The sequence below is a fragment of the Parasteatoda tepidariorum genome, chromosome 2 (genome assembly GCF_982258835.1).
Source record: "Parasteatoda tepidariorum strain Cologne lab strain chromosome 2, Ptep-v5.0, whole genome shotgun sequence".
Lineage (NCBI taxonomy): Eukaryota > Metazoa > Arthropoda > Arachnida > Araneae > Theridiidae > Parasteatoda > Parasteatoda tepidariorum.
Window position 1 is genome coordinate 31,307,770 of NC_141756.1, and position 23,459 is coordinate 31,331,228.

Sequence of the window (23,459 nt, forward strand, 5' to 3'; positions counted from 1 at the left end):
CTAAAAGTGTTGACAACTAACTGTAAGTGTTGGTAACAAACTAAAAGTGTTGACAACTAACTGTAAGTGTTGTTAACAAACTAAAAGTGTTGACAACTAACTGTATGAGTTGATAACAAACTAAAAGTGTTGACAACTAACTGTAAGTGTTGGTAACAAACTAAAAGTGTTGACAACTAACTGTAAGTGTTGGTAACAAACTAAAAGTGTTGACAACTAACTGTATGAGTTGGTAACAAGCTAAAAGTGTTGACAACTAACTGTAAGTGTTGGTAACAAACTAAAAGTGTTGACAACTAACTGTAAGTGTTGGTAACAATCTAAAAGTGTTGACAACTAACTGTATGAGTTGGTAACAAACTAAAAGTGTTGACAACTAACTGTAAGTGTTGGTAACAAACTAAAAGTGTTGACAACTAACTAAAAGAATTGATAACTAACTAAAAGTGATTATTTATTTTTTGAAAATAACTAAAATTTCGATTACTAACTAAAAGTGGTGATAACTAACTAAAACTGGTGATAAGCGTCAATAAGATCATGAGTCGTATTACAATTGTTGAATTGAAATTATTATTATTACTTTTTTTTTATTTAATAAACCCATCTCACGAGGACTTAGTGGTTAAATGCACAAAGCTGTCATTGTGAAGGTTTGTGTTTCGAACCTAAGTAACGTTTTGAAGGAAACGCAGTTACAGATCGAGCGGTACCACCTCTTTGTCTGAGAAGAAAAGGCATCATTGTGTGCAATGTTGACCGCATATCCAGAATCAGGTAGTTGGTCACCAAATTATGGGATCTTAACCTCCGAAATTCCCCTGATACACAATGGGCTTAGTAGAGGGTATGCTTTCTTTTACATTTTTATACCAACCATTTTAAATTTAAATTTATTAAAATCTGATTAGTAATTTTGGTTATAATCAAGAGAATCTGAAAACTGTCTTAATTTTCGACACACAGGTGTATGCACCTCATTAAATACCTACAAAATTTTAATAGAGCAAAAAGAGATAGCTTTCACTAAAAAGTTATTCGATTCACTGAAAATGGCGTTCTTTCCGTTTATAACTACAGTGAAACCTCCTGTTATGGACACTCCTGCAAAACGGACGCATCTCAATACGGACATATTTTTTATTCCCCGGGAATCTTCTATGAATAAACCATTACGTACATTCTCCGCAAAGAGGACACTCCCGTAACCGGACGCAGACAGTCATTTTGATCCTGTAACGTTGTTTTTTATCTCTACAAACCGGACACTACTTTTTCTAAATAAATTGCAAGATAAAAAAAATCAACTTTTCACCATTTTTAAAGCATGTAAATAAAACGTTTTGCCTTATCCATCACTAAAAATATTGTTAAGCTATTTCACCACCGAAAAATCAATCTTTCTCCTGTCACCTTGCCTTATCTTTGTAAAAAAAGCAGAGAAAATGGTACTGCACTCCTGAAATAATTCTGACATCGGCATCTTTTGATCTTTTCATCTTTTCAGACTGTATTTAACACAATTGGGGTAAAAAAAAGAGAATAGAAGTATAATCTTTCAGGTGTTTATATAAATAAACATTTATTCAGATACTTGATAGCTGATCAATTGTGAATAATCATCTCCATAGGTCCTCATGACTTACAGGTATGCATTACTTTTTCTGTGAATCATGGGAGGTTTATTTTCCAAGAAGGTATTAACCATGTTCCCTATCAAATGATAAGTAGGTGTAAGGGGATGTGAACCTAATAATTTAAACGGACTGAGGACAGTACTCTCCTATTTGGTATCATAACATATGTCTAACTTGAGTATCTATGCTAATAGGAGAATTATATTTATTTATCTGTAGCTACATCCAGAATTATGTATTTATAACAAACTTCTTTACATATTCTTTTTTATCTTTCTTATTGTTTAAATAAATATTCTTGTAGATATTTACAGTATCCTTGTAGATATTATTTAATTATTTCTACATCTTTGAGAATATTCTAAAAACAATTTACGGTGTTAAATTTCGTTATTAGGGTACCCTTCCCGTAAACGGACAACTCTCATAAACGGACAAATTTTTTGGTCTCATGAATGTCCGCTTAACGGAGGTTTCACTGTATATAAGTTTAAAATTCTATTTTGAGATTTTTATTAAGTTATAAAATGTTTAGAGAAAAAAGATTGTGCGGAAAACGTAAATACTAGAATTTGTAATTGCTTTATGTCCGATTGCAAGCAAGAACTAAAGTCGAAGCAAAACTTTTATTTCCTAATGCCTCGATTCTTTTTAAAAAACGAAAAGTGGAATTCTTAAAGTTTTTTTCGTCAAAAAAGAATGTTTATTTAGGAAAATTAATGTTTTTTTAAAATTTCATTTCGCAATTTAATGAATAGTGAGCACTAATAAATAAACATTAATTAGGTAGATGTCTCTTGCAATTTATTATTCAACGCAGTATATGAAAACTCGACTATTACCTCAAAAGCTATTCTATTCGCTTGGTTTTTATTTCGAACTGTAAATATCAGAATTGCACTTAAATTATCTTTAATTCAGAAAGTAAATAAGACCCAACTTAAGATCCATTGCATTGGATAACATCTAATATAATAATTTATATATAATTATGCTGGTATAATTTTATAACTAAATAAAAGTAATCTTTTGAAATTATTTTTTTTCTGTTCGTATGCCTTTATAAAATGATAGTCTGCTTAAAAATATAATATTTTAAAATTTGCCCTTGTTGGCTGGAGTTTCTGACAACAATGACCACACAAAAATTTATTAAAAAGTTAGGAGATTCAAGTAAATTTATGGACAGTGTTATGGCATCTGATTATTTGTGTCTTGTGTTGTTTCATGACCAAGATGTGAAGAATTGCACCAAGAATTTTTTTTTTTTACAGATGTTGACTAAAACTTAAAATTTATCATTTTCATGTAATAATTAAAAATAAGTAAAAAAACTAATTAAGTTTAGCTTTTAAAATTTTTTTAAACAACATTTAATTTCATTTACGAATTTTTTTTTTATAAGCTGCATAATTTTGAGTGAAAGCTTGGGTCTCAAAGGTTTATGGTTATGCATAGTAGATAGAATGTTATCTACATATTAAAATAGTTATAGTCAAATCAATTTAGTTCCAAAACATTCTGCGCATATACTTTTCCTACTTTTCCAAACTGCACAGAGATTGATTATGAAGGACGACCCAATTTCTGTGTCCAACCAATTGTGTATAAACTTTGAAACTAACTTGCACAAATTCATTAAAATTTCAGTTATAACATGAATACTTTTACTTAAATCCTTTTTAGTTTCAAAAGAAAATTAACAAAAATGTTAGACTTATTTCATCACTATTTTCATTAAAAGAACGCATATTTATTTCAGGAATAAAAAACAAAAATAAAAATAGAAAAAATGCTCGGATGCAGTTGGCATCCATTTGATGTTTTTCTGCGATCGCCATCATTCTTTAATGCATCCATCTACTTGGGAAACTGTATTTTTAGAGAAAAGTAACCATTCATATTTTAATGAGTTTTGGATCGATTTTAACCTTTAGGGATGCAATCATGCTCTAAAACGTTGCAAAAATATTGAGTGAAATGTTTTCGAAAGTTGATAACTGCTTTCAAAAGTTCAGATGATGATGATGTTTCACATCCTCCGGGCTATTTGAAGCAGAACATTTTTCATAACAAGAAAAAGGGGGAAAATATCTCAAATAAATATCTCAAATAATCATGTACTCAAAAAATATCTCAAACAGTCATAAATTCAGCAACAACAACTACAAAAAAGAATTTGTAGAGCGAAAGGTTAAGTCATTAATATTTTTGTATTAAATTGAAATTATTTTAACTTAAATTTATGCGAATATTTTATTATTGTTATTTCGTTATTGTCCAAATTTTAAAACTCCGTTGATTTAGAAAGTAGAGTAGCTGAAGTTTAATTTTTTTGCTTGTTAAAATAGACACCATCTCCCAATAATTTTTTTAAATTTTTTTTTTAGAGGGGGAGCTTACATTGCACTCTCACTGATTTAGAAAAGAATGAAGATAAAATTGCGTATGTTGCAGCTAAGTCAGAATTGCAGACGTTGTAGACGATGTTTAGGAAATTTTTGCAATACCCGGCTTGTTGAGGCAAAGTATGAAATGAGAGAAAATTATATAAATTACCTATGCATTATGAACAATGACAAACTAGACATTATATGATTTAAATCGTAAGGCAAAGTATGACAGCATGATTTGATGAATATAAATTATGGAAAATGAAACAGCGCATTACTTTTCCTAACTTTTCATTAACAAAAATTGCTGAGTCGGCGACCAAGGAAAAACAAAGCAGTTTTAATGTACACAAATTTTGCTTCAACCTGCTTATTTAGATATTATTGAAGAAAAAAGCACTTACCAATCAATATTTCTTAAATTAAAGAAAGAAAAGCATATACGTAGAGAACACCGGTCATATGTATGCCGAGCTTTAAGCCTTTATCTTAATTCAGTGTAAACAAAATCGGGCGAGAACACACCGATCACTGAACACTTGTTTTTAAAAGCTCTTCAATATAGAGAATACCGAGTCAGTGTATACTGAATAATCGACCGCCAATCACTGTCCCTTGGTCAAATATTAATTATTACTAATTAATCATACTAATTATAAGTATGAAATTATCATATTTCATACTTTGTCGGTTTGTCATTTGAGATTGCATACAGTCTTTCATTTTCCTTTTTGCCTGTAAAATATACATTACGAAAATCTATCTTATTATATAAAACGCTAATACGTACGTATGTATGTATCAATAAAACCGATAATATTTCTTTTCTCACGCTGGCAACAGTTTTCATTTTTAATTGATTGGATTCGGCGCGCAGGAGCACGTAGTGAGCATCATATGGCTAATCGGGTGAATTCTCACCGAATTATCAAAAAAATTCTCACATAATTATCTTCATCGAAGCGGATGCTTTACATCCGGCGTTCAGTACAATTAAGAAAAATATGCGAACGGTTTGCAATTTCAAATTAATATTGAAATACACAGGTTTAGAATTTTCTACAGTTAAAAATTTTCGGAACTTCAGTGTTCAAAAAAGTATACAAAAGCTAGACTTTAAGAACGTATCCAATGAGCGAGCATCGGATGCGAAGCAATCCGAAATGAAGTTTGTTTCGCGGGTTGGCGAGAGCCAGCGATCAGGGGGCGAAGCCTCCTAGTATAAATATAATATTTTAAATGGCATATGGTAAACATTTAGAGAGACGTGAAAGAATAAGTGAATGCATATATATATATATATATATATATATATATATATATATATATATATATATATATATATATATATATATATATATATCCAGAATTCAAGTCGTTCTATCTCAAGTAAAGCATTCGAGAGACACTTGACAAGTTATGCAGGAACTAAACTTGCTCTGAGTTCAAGAGCTTTAGAACGTGTGGAAGCAGCTCAATCGTTATGGTCAATAGGGTACTAAGTAATCCCATAGTTGCGTCTAATCACGTGGTAGACCGTGTTTAATTGGATAACTGCAATAATTGGATAATGCTAGTTTAGTCGGATAATGCGTGTTTAATTGGATAATGTGTGTTTAATTGGATAATGCTAGCGAATCAAATCTAATTGGATAACTGCAACGACGTCACGCGCGTGTGTCAAACCTGATTAGGTGAAGTCACTTGCAAGTTGCAAGTATCCAACTAAGGAACGAAATTGAAATTACGCCTCTCCCTCTCAGATAAGTCATCGGACAGTGGCTAAGACATGATGTGCTAGTACGGAAAGTGCAGAACTGATAATACTTGCGTAATGCCCCATGCGCAATAGAGAAATCACGTTTAAGAGTAAGTTCCAATAAGTTAAGTACCATCAGATTCTAATAACTACAGTTAGTAGTACAGTTACAAATGGACATTTTATACATTCACAAATGTATCAAATGCCGTGCAAGGAAGAGATTGATGTAGAATTTTAGAAGTTTAAATAGGAATTTGATATAGCTAAAAAAAATCAAGGAATATTAGCAAATAAAAGTTATAAAATAAAATTTGTTTATCAAGCTAATCTGAAAAATGGAAAGAAGAAAACTGAGTTCGCGTACTCTTTAAGCAAACCTTTCTTTCATTAACGTTTGGTTAAATAGTTGTCATCAGAATTCTCTAAGGATTGAAGGTGTCATGGTTGTTTGAATAAAAAATTTTCAGATAACTTGGTAATCTTTACATTCGAGCTATAGTGGCACAGGGGATAGAGCATTCGCCTTCCAGTGAGGTAATCCGGATTCGAATCCCAGCCAATTTCAGACCCGGCTCGCACATACCACACTACTGAAGTAAAAATATCCTCAATGATATGAGTTAGAATCACTGTGCCATCAGGCTAACCATGGAAGATTGTCGTGGTTTTCTTCTACATGCGACGCAAAGGCTGATTAGCTCCATCAAAAAGACTTCCACGAAGACAAATTTTCCCCATTACTTTATACAGGAGTTTCATTGTCTTCTGGATCGGGTTCAAAACTACAAGGCTATGAAGTTGACCACCAGTAGTCATAAATCCAAAATTGGGTTAACATAACTGTTAAAAACTAATTAAGGCGTTAGGATAGGGGGAGAGGCTTAAAAATATGAATATTTAAATATAGTTATGCAGTACATTTGGCGTGGTTACCATTAAAGTTTATACGCTGTACAAGATAATTTTGAAAGGTGACCAAGATGGTCGACAAATGCGGCTTGTCACATTTTATTAAGGAATAAATTTATTTTGAAAATTATTTGCTTTCCTTTCGTTACAATTTTTGAATAATCATATATTTTACTTACCAAAAAATAGCATTTTGGTATAAAATATTTTATGAAAAATATTTAAATATTTGAAAACTTATTTTAAGAATAAATAAACAAATTTAAGGAACTTACTCTGATGTATTTTTGTTAAAATAATAACGTGATTTTCCAAGTTACATTTTTGGATTTGAATCAAAACTCTCAGATGCTTTTTCTAAAAATCATTCAAACAGTAAAATATAACTTATCTATAGCTGGCTTTAAAAATGTTATTAAGTAACCATCCAATGTAAACTTGATAATTTTAACATTATTCGTAAACATCTAATCACTATTCTAAAAGAAAATTTGTTCTATAGCAGACTCAGTTAACATATCATTAATGTGTTCCAAATTGACCTTTTTTGGGGGTAAAAAAAATAGTTTTAAAAGTATTTATAGGAAGTTTTTGAAATAATTTATGTGTATTCCTACCACTTTACATAATTATAAATTTAATCTAAAATTTTTATTGTGAATTAAATTTAAACTTAATTGCTGTCAGAGTATACAAAGCTAACTTCGGTGTTGCATTCTTAACATTTGAAAACTGAACTTTTGTCTTTCTTATCAGCTGTGACCTTCTACGTCATTGTTGGTAACTCAAATTAATAAATATTTGGTTTGTGACATCTCATTTTAGTCTGTTGGTTAGCTTCTTCTTAATCTTTGATTCAAATGCAAGCTTCTACATGATTGGATATCTGCAAGTGACGTCATTGTAGATAAATCGTGACATATGTTGATCCAGAAGTCAAGTAATTCCTTCCCCTTCAGATTAATGTCTAAATTGAGGAAGGGGCCTCGCGAAAGAGTGGTGCTGCCATTTATCAGTGAGGTCTGAGTTAAGATGTACTTTCACCTTTGCGGCGCTCTCTTGTCAAAATAAAGTCGAGCTTTCCTTATTTAATTCGCAAAAAGCTAATGGCTGGCGAGATTGACTTGTTCAAACAGCATTAGAAAAAACAAAAAGAATTTCACTTTTCGATTTGCAAGTACCCTATTAAAGATGATTTCAGGTTGATTCATCTTATTGACTGTACCTTCTCCAAAGGTAGCGATATGGGGTAATTATTTTAATAAACCAATTTCCATAATGCAAACTTTCATAAAATGCAATTTTCGATTTTATTAAAGTTTGTTTCACTCCTGAATCAACCATCGGATTTTTTTCCCTTTTTGTCCTAGTACTCTTTAATTAAGCACAAGAAGAAATATTCTCAAAGCATTTGGCGTACATTTTAATACGTTTCTTTTTTTAAAGAAATGCTGAAGAATTTTTCATTCAGTTCTTAGAAAAAGCCCACAAATCATGGTGAAAGAACGAAAGAAAAAATATTCCGCATAAGTAGAAATAGCCTGCCGCAAGTTTTAAACTTTTCTTCTCACTGAGGCGAAGAAGCGGAATATGTTTCGAAATATAAATCAAGAAGAACCTCCTTTTACGCCTCGAAAAATTCCATTCCTGTATTAAAGTCAGTTATACTATTTCGTGTCTGCATCACTGATCACGTACTTTAGAGCTGTATTTACAATATCGAGCCTCGACGACTTCTGTCTAGTGACATGTTGAGAAAGGATATTGTTTACCTAGCCAAGTTTGCCAACTTGGCGGAAAAACATTAATGCTGCCATTTTTTTTCTATTCTTCTATTTGGCTTCTTACAATGAATAGAAAAGTAGTTTAAAACTTTTAATTTAGGTAGGTGACAAAGAAATGGAAAATATATGGATAGACGTTTCAATTTTTGATACTAAAAATATTTATTTATTAGTTTGTTTTAGACTTTATTGAACTTGCCACAAAACGACTTCATAAGTTGTTTTGTTAAAAAAAAAGAGTTAAAAAAATTAGTCATGAAATATTTTGCTTCTATGAAATCACAAAACAGCCTGATTTGAAAGCTAAAAAAACGTACTTTCTCTGAAAAAACATACTTTTTTTTCATAAATTTCGATATTTGATCATCAAAATATGTAGCTGCAATCTGGAAAATAGGGTCTCAATAGTTTACTCAATACTTTGTCAATAGTGAAACGTCTACCACTGCTCTCCACCTTCTTGCGCTGGAAACAATAGGAATCCGTTACCCGAAACAGCTCTGGCTGAGAGTTTTTACAGATGGCTCTTTCGATCCGGATCAACCAAATGCTGGAGCTGATATCTTTTGTAATCTCTTCTCCTTTGGTGCCCCAGTGGGTGCCAATAGATCTGCTTTTGACGGGGAAGTTGTTGCTATCCCAATTGCTCTCGAACAGCTTTTTTGTTTTATTGAGTCTTTTTCAAATGTGGTTATCCTTTCAGACTCGAAGGCGGCGCTTTGCTCGATTGAATCTATGCATTGCCCTTCCAATTGCGACGTTCTAAAATGTCAGGATGCGATACGTAAACTTCACCATTTTGGCAAAACTGTAGCCCTACAATGGATTCCCGGGCACTGTGATATTGCAGGAAATGAGAGGGCTGATGTTTTGGCAAAGAGAGGCACAAGAATTCTCCAGGCTCTTAGCAGCCCAATCCCCTTTTCAACTTTAAAAAGGATTATTAGATCAAAAATCAATGGGGATTTTCATCATCAATTGTCAGAAAGGGTAAAAATAAAGTGTGGAGAGATCTTCGACAGAACACCATTCCAGACTGGCCGCGATGCGAAGCGGTGGCTCAGTTTCGACTATATACCGGACATGACTGCCTAGCCTCGCACCTGTTTCGTTTAGGGCTGGCACCTGATCCCTATTGTTCTCTGTGCATGAGCCAAGCTGTTTCGGATGGCAGCCACATCCTGTGCTGCAGGGCCCTCCGCGGATCGTCGTCTACCGAGCGATATTGGGAAGCAAGAGCGCTCCTGAGGAAATGACTTTTTACTTTCCTGTTTTGTTCCTGTGTTTTTGCTTTTCAATTCACCTCTGCCATTTGAAATAATTAAGTTCAGTCAGGTAGGCGGTCGAAAGTTTGCGCAAAGTTTGTTTAATTTCACTATTTTTGCAATATCTCGGAGAGTTCCAAAGTGAATCAAAACCTTTTGCACACAATAATAAAATGTGTTTTTTCAAAGATAGTTACATCCAACAAATATAATGGTTCATAAGACAAAACATAACTCAACCACAACCTAACTCCAATGCCATTACCTGACAAAAAACCTAGCACCAACGTCCAATTAAATTTCGCGGCTTTGAAACAATGCTGATTGTAAATAATTTTAAGAAAACGTAAAATCATATAGTTTTGTATTCATGAGTTTCCAATACTCTTCACTCCTGGATTTGTGATCCTGGAATATCAGAATACGTTATTCTCATTCACGCATAGATGACAATTCCATAAAGCTGCTTAACGCAAAGAATTCTTGTACTTTACATCTTTTATGATAGATGAAACAACCATATAGACGAATTAAATTACACCACAACACAACTGAACCACAATCTAACTTCAATGCCCAGAAAAACCTAGCCTCAATGTCCAGTTAAATTTCTTTTTTACGATTTTGAAACTGTACTAGATGTAAATGGTTAAAAACCGTATAATAGCTTTTTAACTACACCAATTGAGAATGGTTTTAATGCCGTAAAGATAAAAATGTTCTTTACCGTGAACTTCACGGTTAATTGGATGGACAGCCGGTTATTTTCCCGTAATTTTAGAATGAAAATTCTAACAGTGTAAAGTGCAATTTTAAATAAAAGTAACTTTTACTCTAATCATGCATAAGCAATAGAAATATATTATTTGAAAGCTACATTTAAGTTATAATTTTAATACTTTCCAGGTATTCGAAGTACCAGGTTTACCTGCGTATAAGTCGGAATTGGATTCGATCTCTTAGGAAAGTCAGGAATCAAACGGTTGAACTTCCGACGCCTTAGCTTTGCTTTCAAACACGAGCTTCAACGTTGTAACAACACCATTATATTTACTCTCATAAAGTTAACTAGCACTGTTATAATTTACTAACTCTTAATTAACTAACTCTGTTATAATTTTACAAATTATTAGGACGTGAGTTGATGACATTTATCGAAAAACTAATCATTCTTCTAACCAATATGGGAAGGGATGAAAGGAGAAAAAAAACTGACGCAAAAGTTTTAGCATCCATCGACAAATAGTTCTTGTAATGAGAATCCGATTTATGGAATCCCTTATCTTTCCGGAACATCCCTGTCTGCACGTCCAACAGAACGATCGAACATCTCGCTTCCACCCCCAATACAAAAGGCACTAATGCATTACAGCAGATTAAACTGACATTCCAGATTATTCTAATAGATAAAGCCAGGAGGCCCCCACTCACCCTCTTGTAATTTCCTCGTTGCTATTGGTGTCACCAAGTTTTCGCAAAAATTCATTTCATTCTCGTCGTATTCACTAAATCATGGAAAAAGTTAGATTTATTTATGCAAATACCATTGTGTATTCGTATAAATAAATCTAAAATAATATACTCTGAAAAAATATTCTGAAACTAGTATTTTTATATTTTGACTCTTATTATTTGCTCATATCTCATTGATATTAATCAAAAGTTAGCATTTTAATACGAATTAAACTCCCTCAAAAATTCACTACAAGCATGTACTATGTACTATGCAAACCATGTAGAATACACCATGTACTATGACTCAATTAATGTTTAGAATGCCACCTTTAAATATGCTCATTAATTAGTACAGACAATATTTTAAGTTACGAAATCAGACACGAAAACATACTTTCTCAGAATAAACATGATTTTTCTTTCGATGAATTCGGTTTCTTGACCCCTCAAATTATGGGATCTAGCCTCAATTTAGAAAATATAGTATCGATTGTTTGATCAGGATAAAATTGCTTGTATCGTAAGGTATGCAATTTTTAACATCATTTTAAAGAATGTTTACATAGCAATTTTACATAGCAAAATACGAACTTTCGAGTTAAATCGGCAAAATAGTTCCTGAGAAGTAGAGTCTTAAGAGCACGACTTTTTTTAAATTCGATTTCTAAGGAACTATTCGATCAATTTCACCCAAGGTTTGTATTTTGCATGCAAAATTATTTTCTTTAAAATAATGTAAAAAATTGCGCCCCTTACAGTTCAAAATTTTTCGACTATTATTAAATAAAATAACAAAAAAGTAATTTATATATACTAAAAATATTTTTTTCACGGAATTATCTTTAGATACATGAATTTTATCATTTGTGCAAACATTTTTCAATTTGCTTAAAATATTCTCGAGATACGCAAAAAGTAAAATTAAGATTAAAGGGTCCAAACTTTGGACCGCTCACCTGGACAAACTATTGGGACCATATTTCCAGATTGCAGCTACTCCCTATACCAGGGCTCGAAAAACAGCGCGTCCGCCCGTCCTCGGCGGTCAAAAATTACCCGCGGACAACGAATTTCTTGAATCCGACGTCCGCGCCGACGGCCATTTTCCCGTTAATGTTCGTGATATATTTTCAATTTTTGTTATCTTACAAGAGTCTAGCGCTTCACTTCTAAAATGACCCTGAAATAGAATTGATATTTTCTCTGTCTGGGAGTACTGCAGCGGTTGAAAGGGGCTTTTCAGCAATGAACTTACAAAAAAAAAAAACACATTACATACTGGTCTTAAACAAGAAGCGTTTAACGCAACTATGAACATTTATCTAAATGGAAAACCTCTTTCAGATTTCTGTGCAAAAACCTCAGTAAATCATTGACTTGATTGTGGAACTGTCAAACGTCATATTTGATTCATTTAAAAAACGCAGTACCCCCGAATAAATTGACATACCAGAAAACTTGACCTTTGTCATTTAAATTATTTCATAAAAGAAATAAATTATTTCATGAAAGAAATGCTAGGTTACTATTAGTAACCTATTGTTTCTTTTATTATTGTATAATGTAATCCTAGTAACTAGTAATTCATCGTGCAATTTATATAAATGTTTGTAATAAATAAGAGAAAATTATATTTTTATTTATTTTGAAGCTACGGGTTAGTTTGAAAGGAAGACGGGTACATTGTTCGAAAAGCCGTCCTCGGGGACGGGTAAAATTTCTGAGTTTTTTCGAGCCCTGCCCTATACTTTGGGGGTTAAAATTCCGAATCCGTCTAAAAAAGAGGATGTTTTATTCAGAGAAAGTAAGTTGTTTGTCTAATTTCGTAATTTATAATATCTTTTAATTAATTAGTTAACTAATTAATTAGCATATTTGAGGTCACCCTCTCAATCCATTAAGATTGAGTTCTAGAACGTGAAAAAAATATTGCACACAATTATTCAGTGTCGTCCGTTTTTTCTTTTTTTTTCTTGTGCATTAAAGGCATTTTTGTAGAATGTCATCCACAGGACAAATAAAATACTAAAACTAAAACATTATTAAGATGTATAGATATAATTAGATAATGTTCCGAAATTTTGAGGAGTTGAACCACAATTTCTCCGCTTTCTCAGTGTTTGTGCCTTAGCCCTGTTTAAAACCTTCAATTACACTTTAGCAGAAAATTATGCAAGTAAATTATAGAAAATAATTATAAATATTTCACGGAGTAGAAATTGAAAAGAGGAAAGTAGACCTAAACTTGCATTTTGAACGTTAATAGTTATTTTATTATACCTAATAAAGTAAATTCAACTTAATTGCACCATACAGAGCACTTTACTCAAAACTTCATAAAAGAAAAAAAGGTTACATTCGTACATTTTAGATAATGATCTCGACGTAGAACATTAAATAAAGGTTTTAAAGTAGAATTTATAATTTAAATATTTTTACCTCTCCCCATTGGAATCTTAAAAGGATATTTATTCTGAAAGCGCGTTCCATTTAATGGGCAATTGGAGTAATGGGGAAGCTATAACAGGAAAGCGTGTCTCGAAGTTGTATGAATCCAGGGATTATGAACTTCAATTTCGGATACAAGTTAATTAGATCTTCAGTTTGAGCAGGAACCGAAGACCTTTTATTAAAGGAAAGATTCTATTTATGGAATGACTATTTTATGTGCTCTTTTTCTCGTTGCTTTCGCTTTACATAAAATAACGAATGTAACTTTAAAAAGAAAACGAAAGTTCTAGTATTTTTCTTTGTACCAATTATTGTGGGGCTCAAGCTTTAAAATGCAAAATTAAGTCGTATTTAGCTGAATAAGCGTTCTTCATAACTGGAAAAAACAGTAAATAATGACTGAATTGGTATTTATTAATATTACGAATTCATGCTTGAAACTGAAAGACATATACTGACCTAATCTATGAAGCTCAAACAATTCCAATTATTTTCATATTTATTATTATTTATTGCCAGTCCCTGAAGTATATTACGTTATTGCATTAAGCAAAACGCGTTTTTGGAAGTTTATTCCATCAAAATAAAGACTGATTAACTTCGGTATCACTTGGTATAAACCAATTGCTCGATGTCACCTCATGATAGTTAAAATTTACCGCTATCAAGCAGTTACTTATCCCTTTTTTAGGAGCGGTTAAGTATCAATTACCCTAATACCTATATTTTCCTTGGTTCTAATATTAAATATTGGTATATATATATGTTTGGTACTTATTAAAACAGCGCATGTTATGTTTTAGAAGCCACAAAATATAATACGAAAAACTAAATACGTAGTTTCAGATAACTTTAGTACTACAAATTCGGCAACGTAGCCTTCTCATGCTATGCGCGTACCTGACATAACGAATATATATATATATATATATATATATATATATATATATATATATATATATATATATATATATATATATATATATATATATATATATATATATATATAAGGAGTTTCTTTTTTGATTAAATATAGCTAAACGGCTAAACGCTAGTAAACAACACTAATAATATCTTTTAAATATTTGAAAAAAACTGAATTGTCTGGAAAAAAACTGAATTCTTTATTTAAAGAAATTCTAAAGGAATTGATTGAAATTTTAAGGCTAAAATTATATCTGTGAAAATTTCAAGACCCACGCACAAACTGTTATGGAGTTATTAGAGGGACATAAACGTACAAATATTTCCTTTTATTATTTTAATAGATGTAAGTTTAAAATTAATTACGACTTTTTGAAATCTATAAAAATCTTTTTAAATTCTAAAATAAATACTAGATATTTCTTTCGCTCATTTATAACAACTCTTTTATTTATTTGCTGCAATAAAAATTTTTATAACTTTTCGTCTAGCTAGAGCATACTACTCTCTACCGAAACACTAAACAGTACTGGTCGCTTCATGTAGCTAGTAAAGAAAATGATTTACTTTCATATTTCATAGTAGATCTAACAAAATAAAATTATTTTCCTATTTTTAGTCTACTGAAACTATGGGAGGGTGTATTTTATTCTTTTATTCTTTTAAGTTTTGTCTCTGATAGCTTGTTTATGCCGACAATGAGCGAAGTTTCGCATGGTTATAAATTTTAAATGCACCATTCAGGAAAAAAAAATGCAGTTCTCTAGGGTAATTTTGGCCATTGTTCAACGGCAAAGAAACCATTCTCTTTGGTAACTTTAACCATTCTCTAATGGCAAAGTTATAATTCTTTTCGGTAACTTTGGTCCTTCTCTTTGGCCTCTGAGAACTTTGTAAAAATCAACTGTAATGCCGGCAATATTGAGACAAAAGTCACTTAATTTACTGATAGTTCATCATTGTGAAAATAGTTTATCATTGTGCGTCCTTAGTAACTTGGATGCGTGAAGGTGACATAAATAGGCAATTTTTCATGTTAATTTTTTTGTACTTCATAAATAGGCAAGTTTTTCATATTATTTTTATTTGTACTACATGTAATAATCATTTGAAGGATAAAAGTGTAAAACTTTTATACCTAACTTTATACCTAAAGTCTTATACCTGAAATTTTCTAGTTGCTAATACTTTGAAGCATTGCTTTAAAAAATGTTCCACATTTTTGTTCAATCTGAGAAAAAAAGGCAAAGAAAAATTGTTCTTTTATCCTGAAAAAGGGGATAAATCTAGCACTTTTCTGAGAAGCGTTATCTTTAAAACTTCATTCTTAATAAAACTATGAGGCTAAATCCTTTTTGAAGAAGATTTTTCCAAACAGTTTTAGTCACATCATATACCAAGATATATATTCTCCTTTTTTTAAAAAATTATTTCTGCTAACGGTTACCCCTCTGAAAGTTTATAACGAGAATCTACAAATTTAAAGAGTGCCCAGTGTGCATATAATCTATAAAATACTAACTAATATAAAAAAATATAAAAATTAAATTAAATCATAAACATGTTTTTTTGTTTAATTTACTTCTCGCTAGAAAAACATTACCAAGAATTCGAAAACACGTATAGGGTAAAGTTACCCCCTTTGTAGGTGCAACTTTGCCGAGAAAGGTTTTGAATTTTTTCTCCAAAAGAAAGCTCTGAAAATGAATTTAATTATCATATACAAATTCTTTAGAATGTCATGCAAAGTCAAGAAATTATTTTTTCTCCCTAACTGATAAAAAAGTACATAAAAGTTTTATTCATGTGGAAATAAACCCAGTTGAAAGTAACTTGCATTAGCCTTAAACACCAACTTTCTATTCCTATTTAAGTGCTCTAGTTAATTGGAAAGTATTCGTAATAATGAACGATGATAAAAAATTTTTTGGTGATAAAATAGCGATATAGATAGTGTTTTCAAAAATTATCGAAATAGCCAAAAATTTGCAAAGCAAATATTCAAAACATCAAAACTTGTTGTCAGTAGAGAAGCTCCAAAAGAGTTTTGAAAACTAGACTATTCTAAAATCGTTAAAATTTTGATTTCAAGATTAACCCTCACAGACACTAAAGCAAGTTAATAAAATAGCTGTGAAAATTGGCTGTTTCTCATATTAGTTTCAGTTGACCTTGCCTTGTTTTTCATTTATCCTTTCTGATAAAGAAAGGAAAATTGATGTCTTTCCTTCTAAATCTCTAATTAAAAAAAAAAATATTTTTAATACACAATTTCTGAGAAAACATTCACAAAAAAATAATAATAATTCATTTAAAAACGGCCATATTCTGTTTCTGCTTTTCAAATATTTAACTCAAATTCGATTACCCGTTAATCTTTAAAAATTTAATCAATTTTTCTTCGTTCGTAGAGAAAAAAAATGCCGAAACTCATTTCCTGATTAAAAACTAAAAGCTTCAAGGCTTTCTTTAGAAGAAACTTTAAAATTGAAAAAATGAGAAAAGAAAATTAAAAAAAGAATATTTTTCTTCAACTCCAAAACCCTTACGTGCTGCTTGTTTTTTTCTCTCCCCCCTTTTTTTCCACAACAGAATGTCTCCAAAAATAAACATTCATTTCGCCTTAACACGTTGTAGTCGAAAGTAGAAAAGAAAAGATAAAAAGGGTTTCTAAATCCCTTCTAAGAATACGGAAGAATACTTTTCAAGACGGAAATGACACCCAACAAAAACTTTTCTTTCTCTTTTGTGGCAGCATTATTGAATTAAAATAGTTCTCTGAAGTTGTTTTCCCACTGAAAATACACGCAACGCAACTGCAAAAATCAATACATTCGTTGAGAAATACTTTATACATATCTAAAATCTTTAAAATTTGTCTTTTCCTTTAAAAAAAAATATGTCATTTTTTTCAACATTTCATACTATTATGTAAATGTAATGTTATCTTATCAATATTGAGCTGGTTTTGTGAGGAGACAATTAAATACATTAGAACATTTTATTAGATCATGAAGTGTATTATTTGAACAAAGCTGATTATAGGTTATACTTAATCATATTTTTAATTCATTTAAATTAATATTCTATTAGTTTATTGTAACAAATTAGAAAAATTCAAATTTGAAGCTTCGGATTAAATTACCATTCATTCATTTCATAACACTTTTTTTAATGACGACGTGCAAATTCGGTACCTTAATGTAATTTTCACGTAGTTGTTGCTCATGAAAATTGCATTAAAGAAAAGGCCAAGGTAGCCAAGTGGTTAAAGCATCAGACTCATTCCGGAGGGGCTTCGGTTCAATCCTCAAAGCCGCTAGGAACCAACCAATACATGTGATATACGTGCGCGTAAAATCTGCGGTATCAAAGATCCTTTGGTCAGTCGCTGATCAGTACCATGAGTACAGAGATGTGGAGAAAATCTCCTTCCCCTTCAGATCTATCTCTAAATTATGGAAGAGTGAGTGAATGAGTGGTTCTGCCATCTATCCGGATGTTCTGAGCTGAAGTCAAAACTTCACCATAGCTGTGCTCTCTTAATAAATGAAAGGTGTTCCTTCCTAATTTAATTCGCTAGACTAAGCTAATGGCTGGCAAGTTTGCCTTGTTCAAGTGTCATTAGAAAAACAAACAACAAATATTAAATACTGGTTTGAAAAAAGTAAAAATATTAAACATTTTTTAAAGACGGTATTTTGGAGCAAAGTTTAAATTTTCATCACATTACGCAACACCCACAGGATGTTAGATAAATCATTTGGATAAGTGCATCTGAGATGTAAATGTCGCGAGGCGAATTCGTCTGTTGGAAGTGGTTTATTGCAACTGGAATAATATTAAAAGCGGGAGTAAGTATAAATTAAACAATAAAACATCCTGAGTGTGAAAGTTGCGTTGATCTTTTCTATAAGCTTTATTTAGATAAACGGAAAACTTATGACGCTAGGAACTCCGCCTCCAGCTCTCTCCGTTTGCCAACCCCATGTTTTTCTGGAATGAATCATTGTTCTTTTTCCTTTAAAAATCGATCATTTTCACACAAAAAAAAATTATTAACACTAAACTGAGATAAATTTGAGTTGTATACAAACTTTTATGACTTGTCGAATAATAATTATTCCATACAACCTAACCTTATTTTGTTTGTTTTCCTTCAGTTTCCTTATACTGGGGCCAGCTTCAACCCAGCTAGATCTTTTGGTCCAGCAATAGTGACAAACACATGGCGACTACATTGGGTAAGAAAATATAATTTATTTGTTAATCCTAATCTTGCATTTTATTTGTAAAATATACAACACACACCTTAATAACTTTTGACCTAATGATCAGAATTTCACGTTTAGATACCTAATCCTTAATATGTTGATTATTTTTTGCAGACGATACTTTTAATAACGATATCAGACTCAAAAACATACACTGCTGTCCATTAAAATTTCTACACCAGGAAGGTATGCAAATCAGTATCGTATTAGTTGAACGCATGCATTGTAGAATAACTTATTAAATTTTCAAGAAATCAGGGCTTTTAGGTCTGAAAAATAAGTACCAAAAATTGCCTACTCTTGTAAAAATAGCAGCATTTATCTACCATAACAAAAAGCTAGAAATTGCATTGCATTTTTGGGGACCTCAGCTTCAAGACAATGCCAAGATTCATCAAGAACGGTAATTGGTGAGTGGTGGGGAGTCGGCAGACAGTAACTACACTTTTTCTATTGTTCAAACATCAGGAGAGCAAGCTGACCACATTGATATGTTTTGTATCAAGAAAGTACAGGTAACGTGCATTTGTACAATATCCTGCTGAAAAATAGAGCTAGAGAGGTTTCGAAAATAGAGCAGTGACACAGGTTTAAATACATCTGAAATGTAATGGTTGACGTTCAAAGAGCCAGGAATGCAAACAAGAGGGCATCGACTCACGCGTCTAATAGCACCCACTATAATCCCCATTATAATGGGGATGGATCAGTATAGCGACGTCGAATGCGAGTTGGTACAGAGCATTTTCTTTACAGGCTCAGCATTTGCCTGTAAAGATGACGTGCCACCATTCATGAATCCAGGTTGGGCAGTAGTCCCACCACTGCAGGTGCTCCTGTTTGTGATGTAGAGTCATAAGTAACAGATACCTTGGTTGCCACATTGATGGTTCAGACTGCTGCAAACATTGTTGAACTGAATCAGCTCAAACTTGTTTTCCGCAAATGATTCCATTTCCAAACTCAGGGTTTCTAATGGGGTTGTACAATCCCCTGTGGCCATTCGGATAAGACATTTGTCTTCTTGGCTTTTAATGTGAGGGGCCACTGAAATACGTTGATCTCAAGACCATCCTGAATCCAATGATTTTATATTTTGAGGGCAATTAAGGGATCTCGGCCAACGCGAGCAACAATAATGCAGTACGATAAATCGCAATTCAGTTAAGCTATAATCTGTTCTTAATTACGTCAGGTGCAAATTGAGCCTGACAAAATTGCTGTCTAACACAGATTTCCATTGCTGTTGATGGATCTTTATTGGCCCGGAAAATCCCATGGTGGGATTCAGTTTTCCCACATTGATTTCCATATTGTTTGGTTTTCATCAACATAAGATTAATTAAATTCATAAAGGTAATCAATACCTTTAGGACTTATACAATCTAACTATTATCAATAGAGAATTCTAAGCTGATGTAAATCCACTGTCTACAGGAAATCCATCAATAGTCAATCAGTTACAGATGCAACCAATAGGAATACGCTTTTATTAGGATAAGAATACGAATCGTCCAATAGAAATAGTGCAGAGGGAAATTGATAGAATGATAAAGGAACACTGATTTAATTCAACCTCTAACTCAGACTTTTCTATTCACTTTTGTCTATTGATGCTTCCGACATGTTTTACCATAAACAATTTTAAAGTTTTATGTCGCAGTAAATGTAATGAAATAAGTGCTCTTTTCTTTTTTCAGGTATATTGGGTGGGACCAGTGCTTGGTGGTATCATAGGTGGCGTCACTTACGATTACACTCAAGAAACTCACGCTCAACAGGTTTTAAGGCGATCTTTTAGAAAGAAAAATGGCAGCACTGTAATAAACAGAGATCTAAGCGCCCTCTCCAATAATGAAACAGAACTAACTCTGGACCACTGTCGGCTCTGACATTTAGTGAACACTCTTCGCCAAAACAAACCTCTTTACAAAACAAACTTTTGTGCATTGTATCATTGATTGTGATTCCATGGTTGGTTATTCTTCTCTAGGGGAGACTAGTTTCATTTGATACAAATTATTTTGCGAACTTGTTTTCAAATCCAATGCTTGTTTTAACTCTATTCTTCAAAAATAGGAAACTTCTCCGAAAAACTAAAAATATGCTAAATAAAAGTCCAAAAACCTATTTTTTATTTTATCTATCCACACAATTAAGTAAATGCAAAATATTCCTGTAATATTCCTTTAATACATTTTCAAACATTTAAAGCGTCTCAGAAACATTTCTACTCACTTCGTAAAATGGAGCAAAGTATGATTTTCTGAAAGCGTCAATTAAATTTTCATTTACAACATTTTTAAATTGCTAAAAAAATTCTCTAAAACAATTTAAAAATATTAAATTTAGAACAAAAATGTTATATTCTCAAATTTCAAAACACAAGAACTTTTCTTAGAATATACATAACTTTTATCATTATTTGGAAAATCTAAGATTTTCTGAAATGTAAATGAAACGTTTTGCGCCATAATGATGAATTTAGAAGTAATATTTTAAAAACAGCAAAATGCTATGTCAGTATTATATTAATCTAGAAGGAAGGTAATCATTTCCATCATAATATATTATATCAATTAAAAAAATCCAGTTGAAATATGACTCCACTCTGCGATTTTGTTTGAACTATTGAAAATAATTATACACAAATTTAAAACGAGACCCTACTATTTTGTTTTCAATGGTACACTGCTCATAAATCAGCAATTGAATTATTTTGATTAGAAAGACATCCCTTTTTTAAAATCGTCTTTATAATTATTTTTCTATTGAAACAACACAAAACACCCTAAATATATATATATATATATATATATATATATATATATATATATATATATATATATATATATATATATATATATATATATATATATATATATATATATTATTTTACTTTTTCCCATTTGTTATCATATGATCATATTGAAGAACACACAATTAGTTTCCACAAAATTTCAGTTTTTTAATCCTTGATACTTTCACTCAGTTTAGCCTACGGGAAAAAGACCATATTTACAATTACTGTGAAGAATAACCAATCAACGGCTTATCATACAAGATACAGATAGTTTCCTTGTCTCTGAAACTGTTGCAAAAACCGCCTGATGAAATCGTGGCAAAAAAGAGGACAGTAAAAGATCTTAAAGTGGAATGAAAACATAGTAAAACATGAAATTACTTTTGAATATTTCAGCAATTTTTGAAAATTGTTTCGGAATGACATAAATAAATATCGTCATGGTATTTTCCCCCTTATTCTAGCAAAGCGAAGTTCTTGAATTCAGTAATGGTGTAAATTTGATGAGAATTTTTTCTGGCTAGTTTTTGGCCTCGCGTAAATAGGATGCAATGAAATATGATATAAATATTGCTTGTAAAAATAATTTTTCATCATATTTAAATGTCAAGGATTATGGTCTAAATAAGTTAATTAAAAAAAGATGCGATATTGGGATAATTTAAATGATTCATGTAGTTTCAAAAGCATGTGTATTTGCAAATGCATGGCTAACAGAGACGGAAAATGCATAGAAAAATTTATGGCTACAAATGTTCCATGTGAGCACCATTAGTACCCCGACCAACATTCCAATGGTAAACTAGTTCCTTCCATTAGTTCACTAGCATGTTTCGATTAATGTCAGTCACAGCAAAAGTGATGAGTTCCTGCGATTTTGTAAACGTTACAGATACATAAACTTTGCCTATCACAAATTGGCAATTTGAATGCATCTACTTTATCTTTCACAAGATGTCATTATGGTTACATAAACTTTCCTTCAAAAATTGGTATTGGCAAATACATAATTTCCGCTCTTTACAAGTTAGCATTGGCTGGTACATGAGGTTCGTCCTTTACAAAGTAGCATTGGCAACCACATAACCTTTGTCCTTTACCCGTTTATGTATCCCAATTGCTAAATACACTGCAGGTGCATATCACTTCTGTTATAACGGACATTGATAGAAACAAGGTATTGGCCGTATAGTCGTAAATGGTATACTACTGTTGTGTGTGGTGAATGAACAAAGATTGAAGACATTGAACATTTGAAGTATGTGCCAAAAACTATGCGATTTTATGTAACTTTCCCTATCTTTGTACTTGTAAATAAACTTGCCTATGAAACTGGTTAAATAATTTAAGCTAATTCTGTGGTTTCACAAGTATTTGCATTAAAAACGCTTTTGTCCCCCAGACATTTTCATGGTTCGCCTCATATATATTCATATGAACAGAATTATTCAAATTTCAGATAGATAATTTTATAATAAGCCCTTGCAAAAATTTCTATGAATTGATTGATTTTTAAACAAACCTATTCTTACTCCAATAGACATTAATGAATTTAAAAAGGAATTCTTTCATTTAAACAACCAGATTAAACATAGTTTGCGTTCACAAATATTATATACGGATTACCAAATAGGATGTATTCCAGACCGTCATATGTATATTTTGTACGACGTTAACTATCAAATTAAAAAATAGTTCGTGAAAAGTAAACTAAGCGTCGAGAATGCGAGCATTTCATTCCATTTTAAGTTCTTTTCGTTGAGAGATGGAAGACGGTGGAACAAGGTCTTATGATATGTTGA

General features: G+C 31.7%; 1 protein-coding gene across 1 annotated transcript in view; it reads left to right on the forward strand.

The window, feature by feature from the left end:
• Window positions 1-20,982, forward strand: part of LOC107440203 (lens fiber major intrinsic protein) — a 43,030-nt gene extending 22,048 nt beyond the window's left edge. Inside the window, exons 2-3 of the mRNA XM_021144889.4 lie at window positions 18,744-18,824; window positions 20,555-20,982. Coding sequence (XP_021000548.2) covers window positions 18,744-18,824; window positions 20,555-20,746 — 273 coding nt within the window. The 3' untranslated portion in view covers window positions 20,747-20,982. The remainder of the gene's footprint in view (window positions 1-18,743; window positions 18,825-20,554) is intronic.
• The last annotated feature ends 2,477 nt before the right edge of the window (window positions 20,983-23,459 follow it).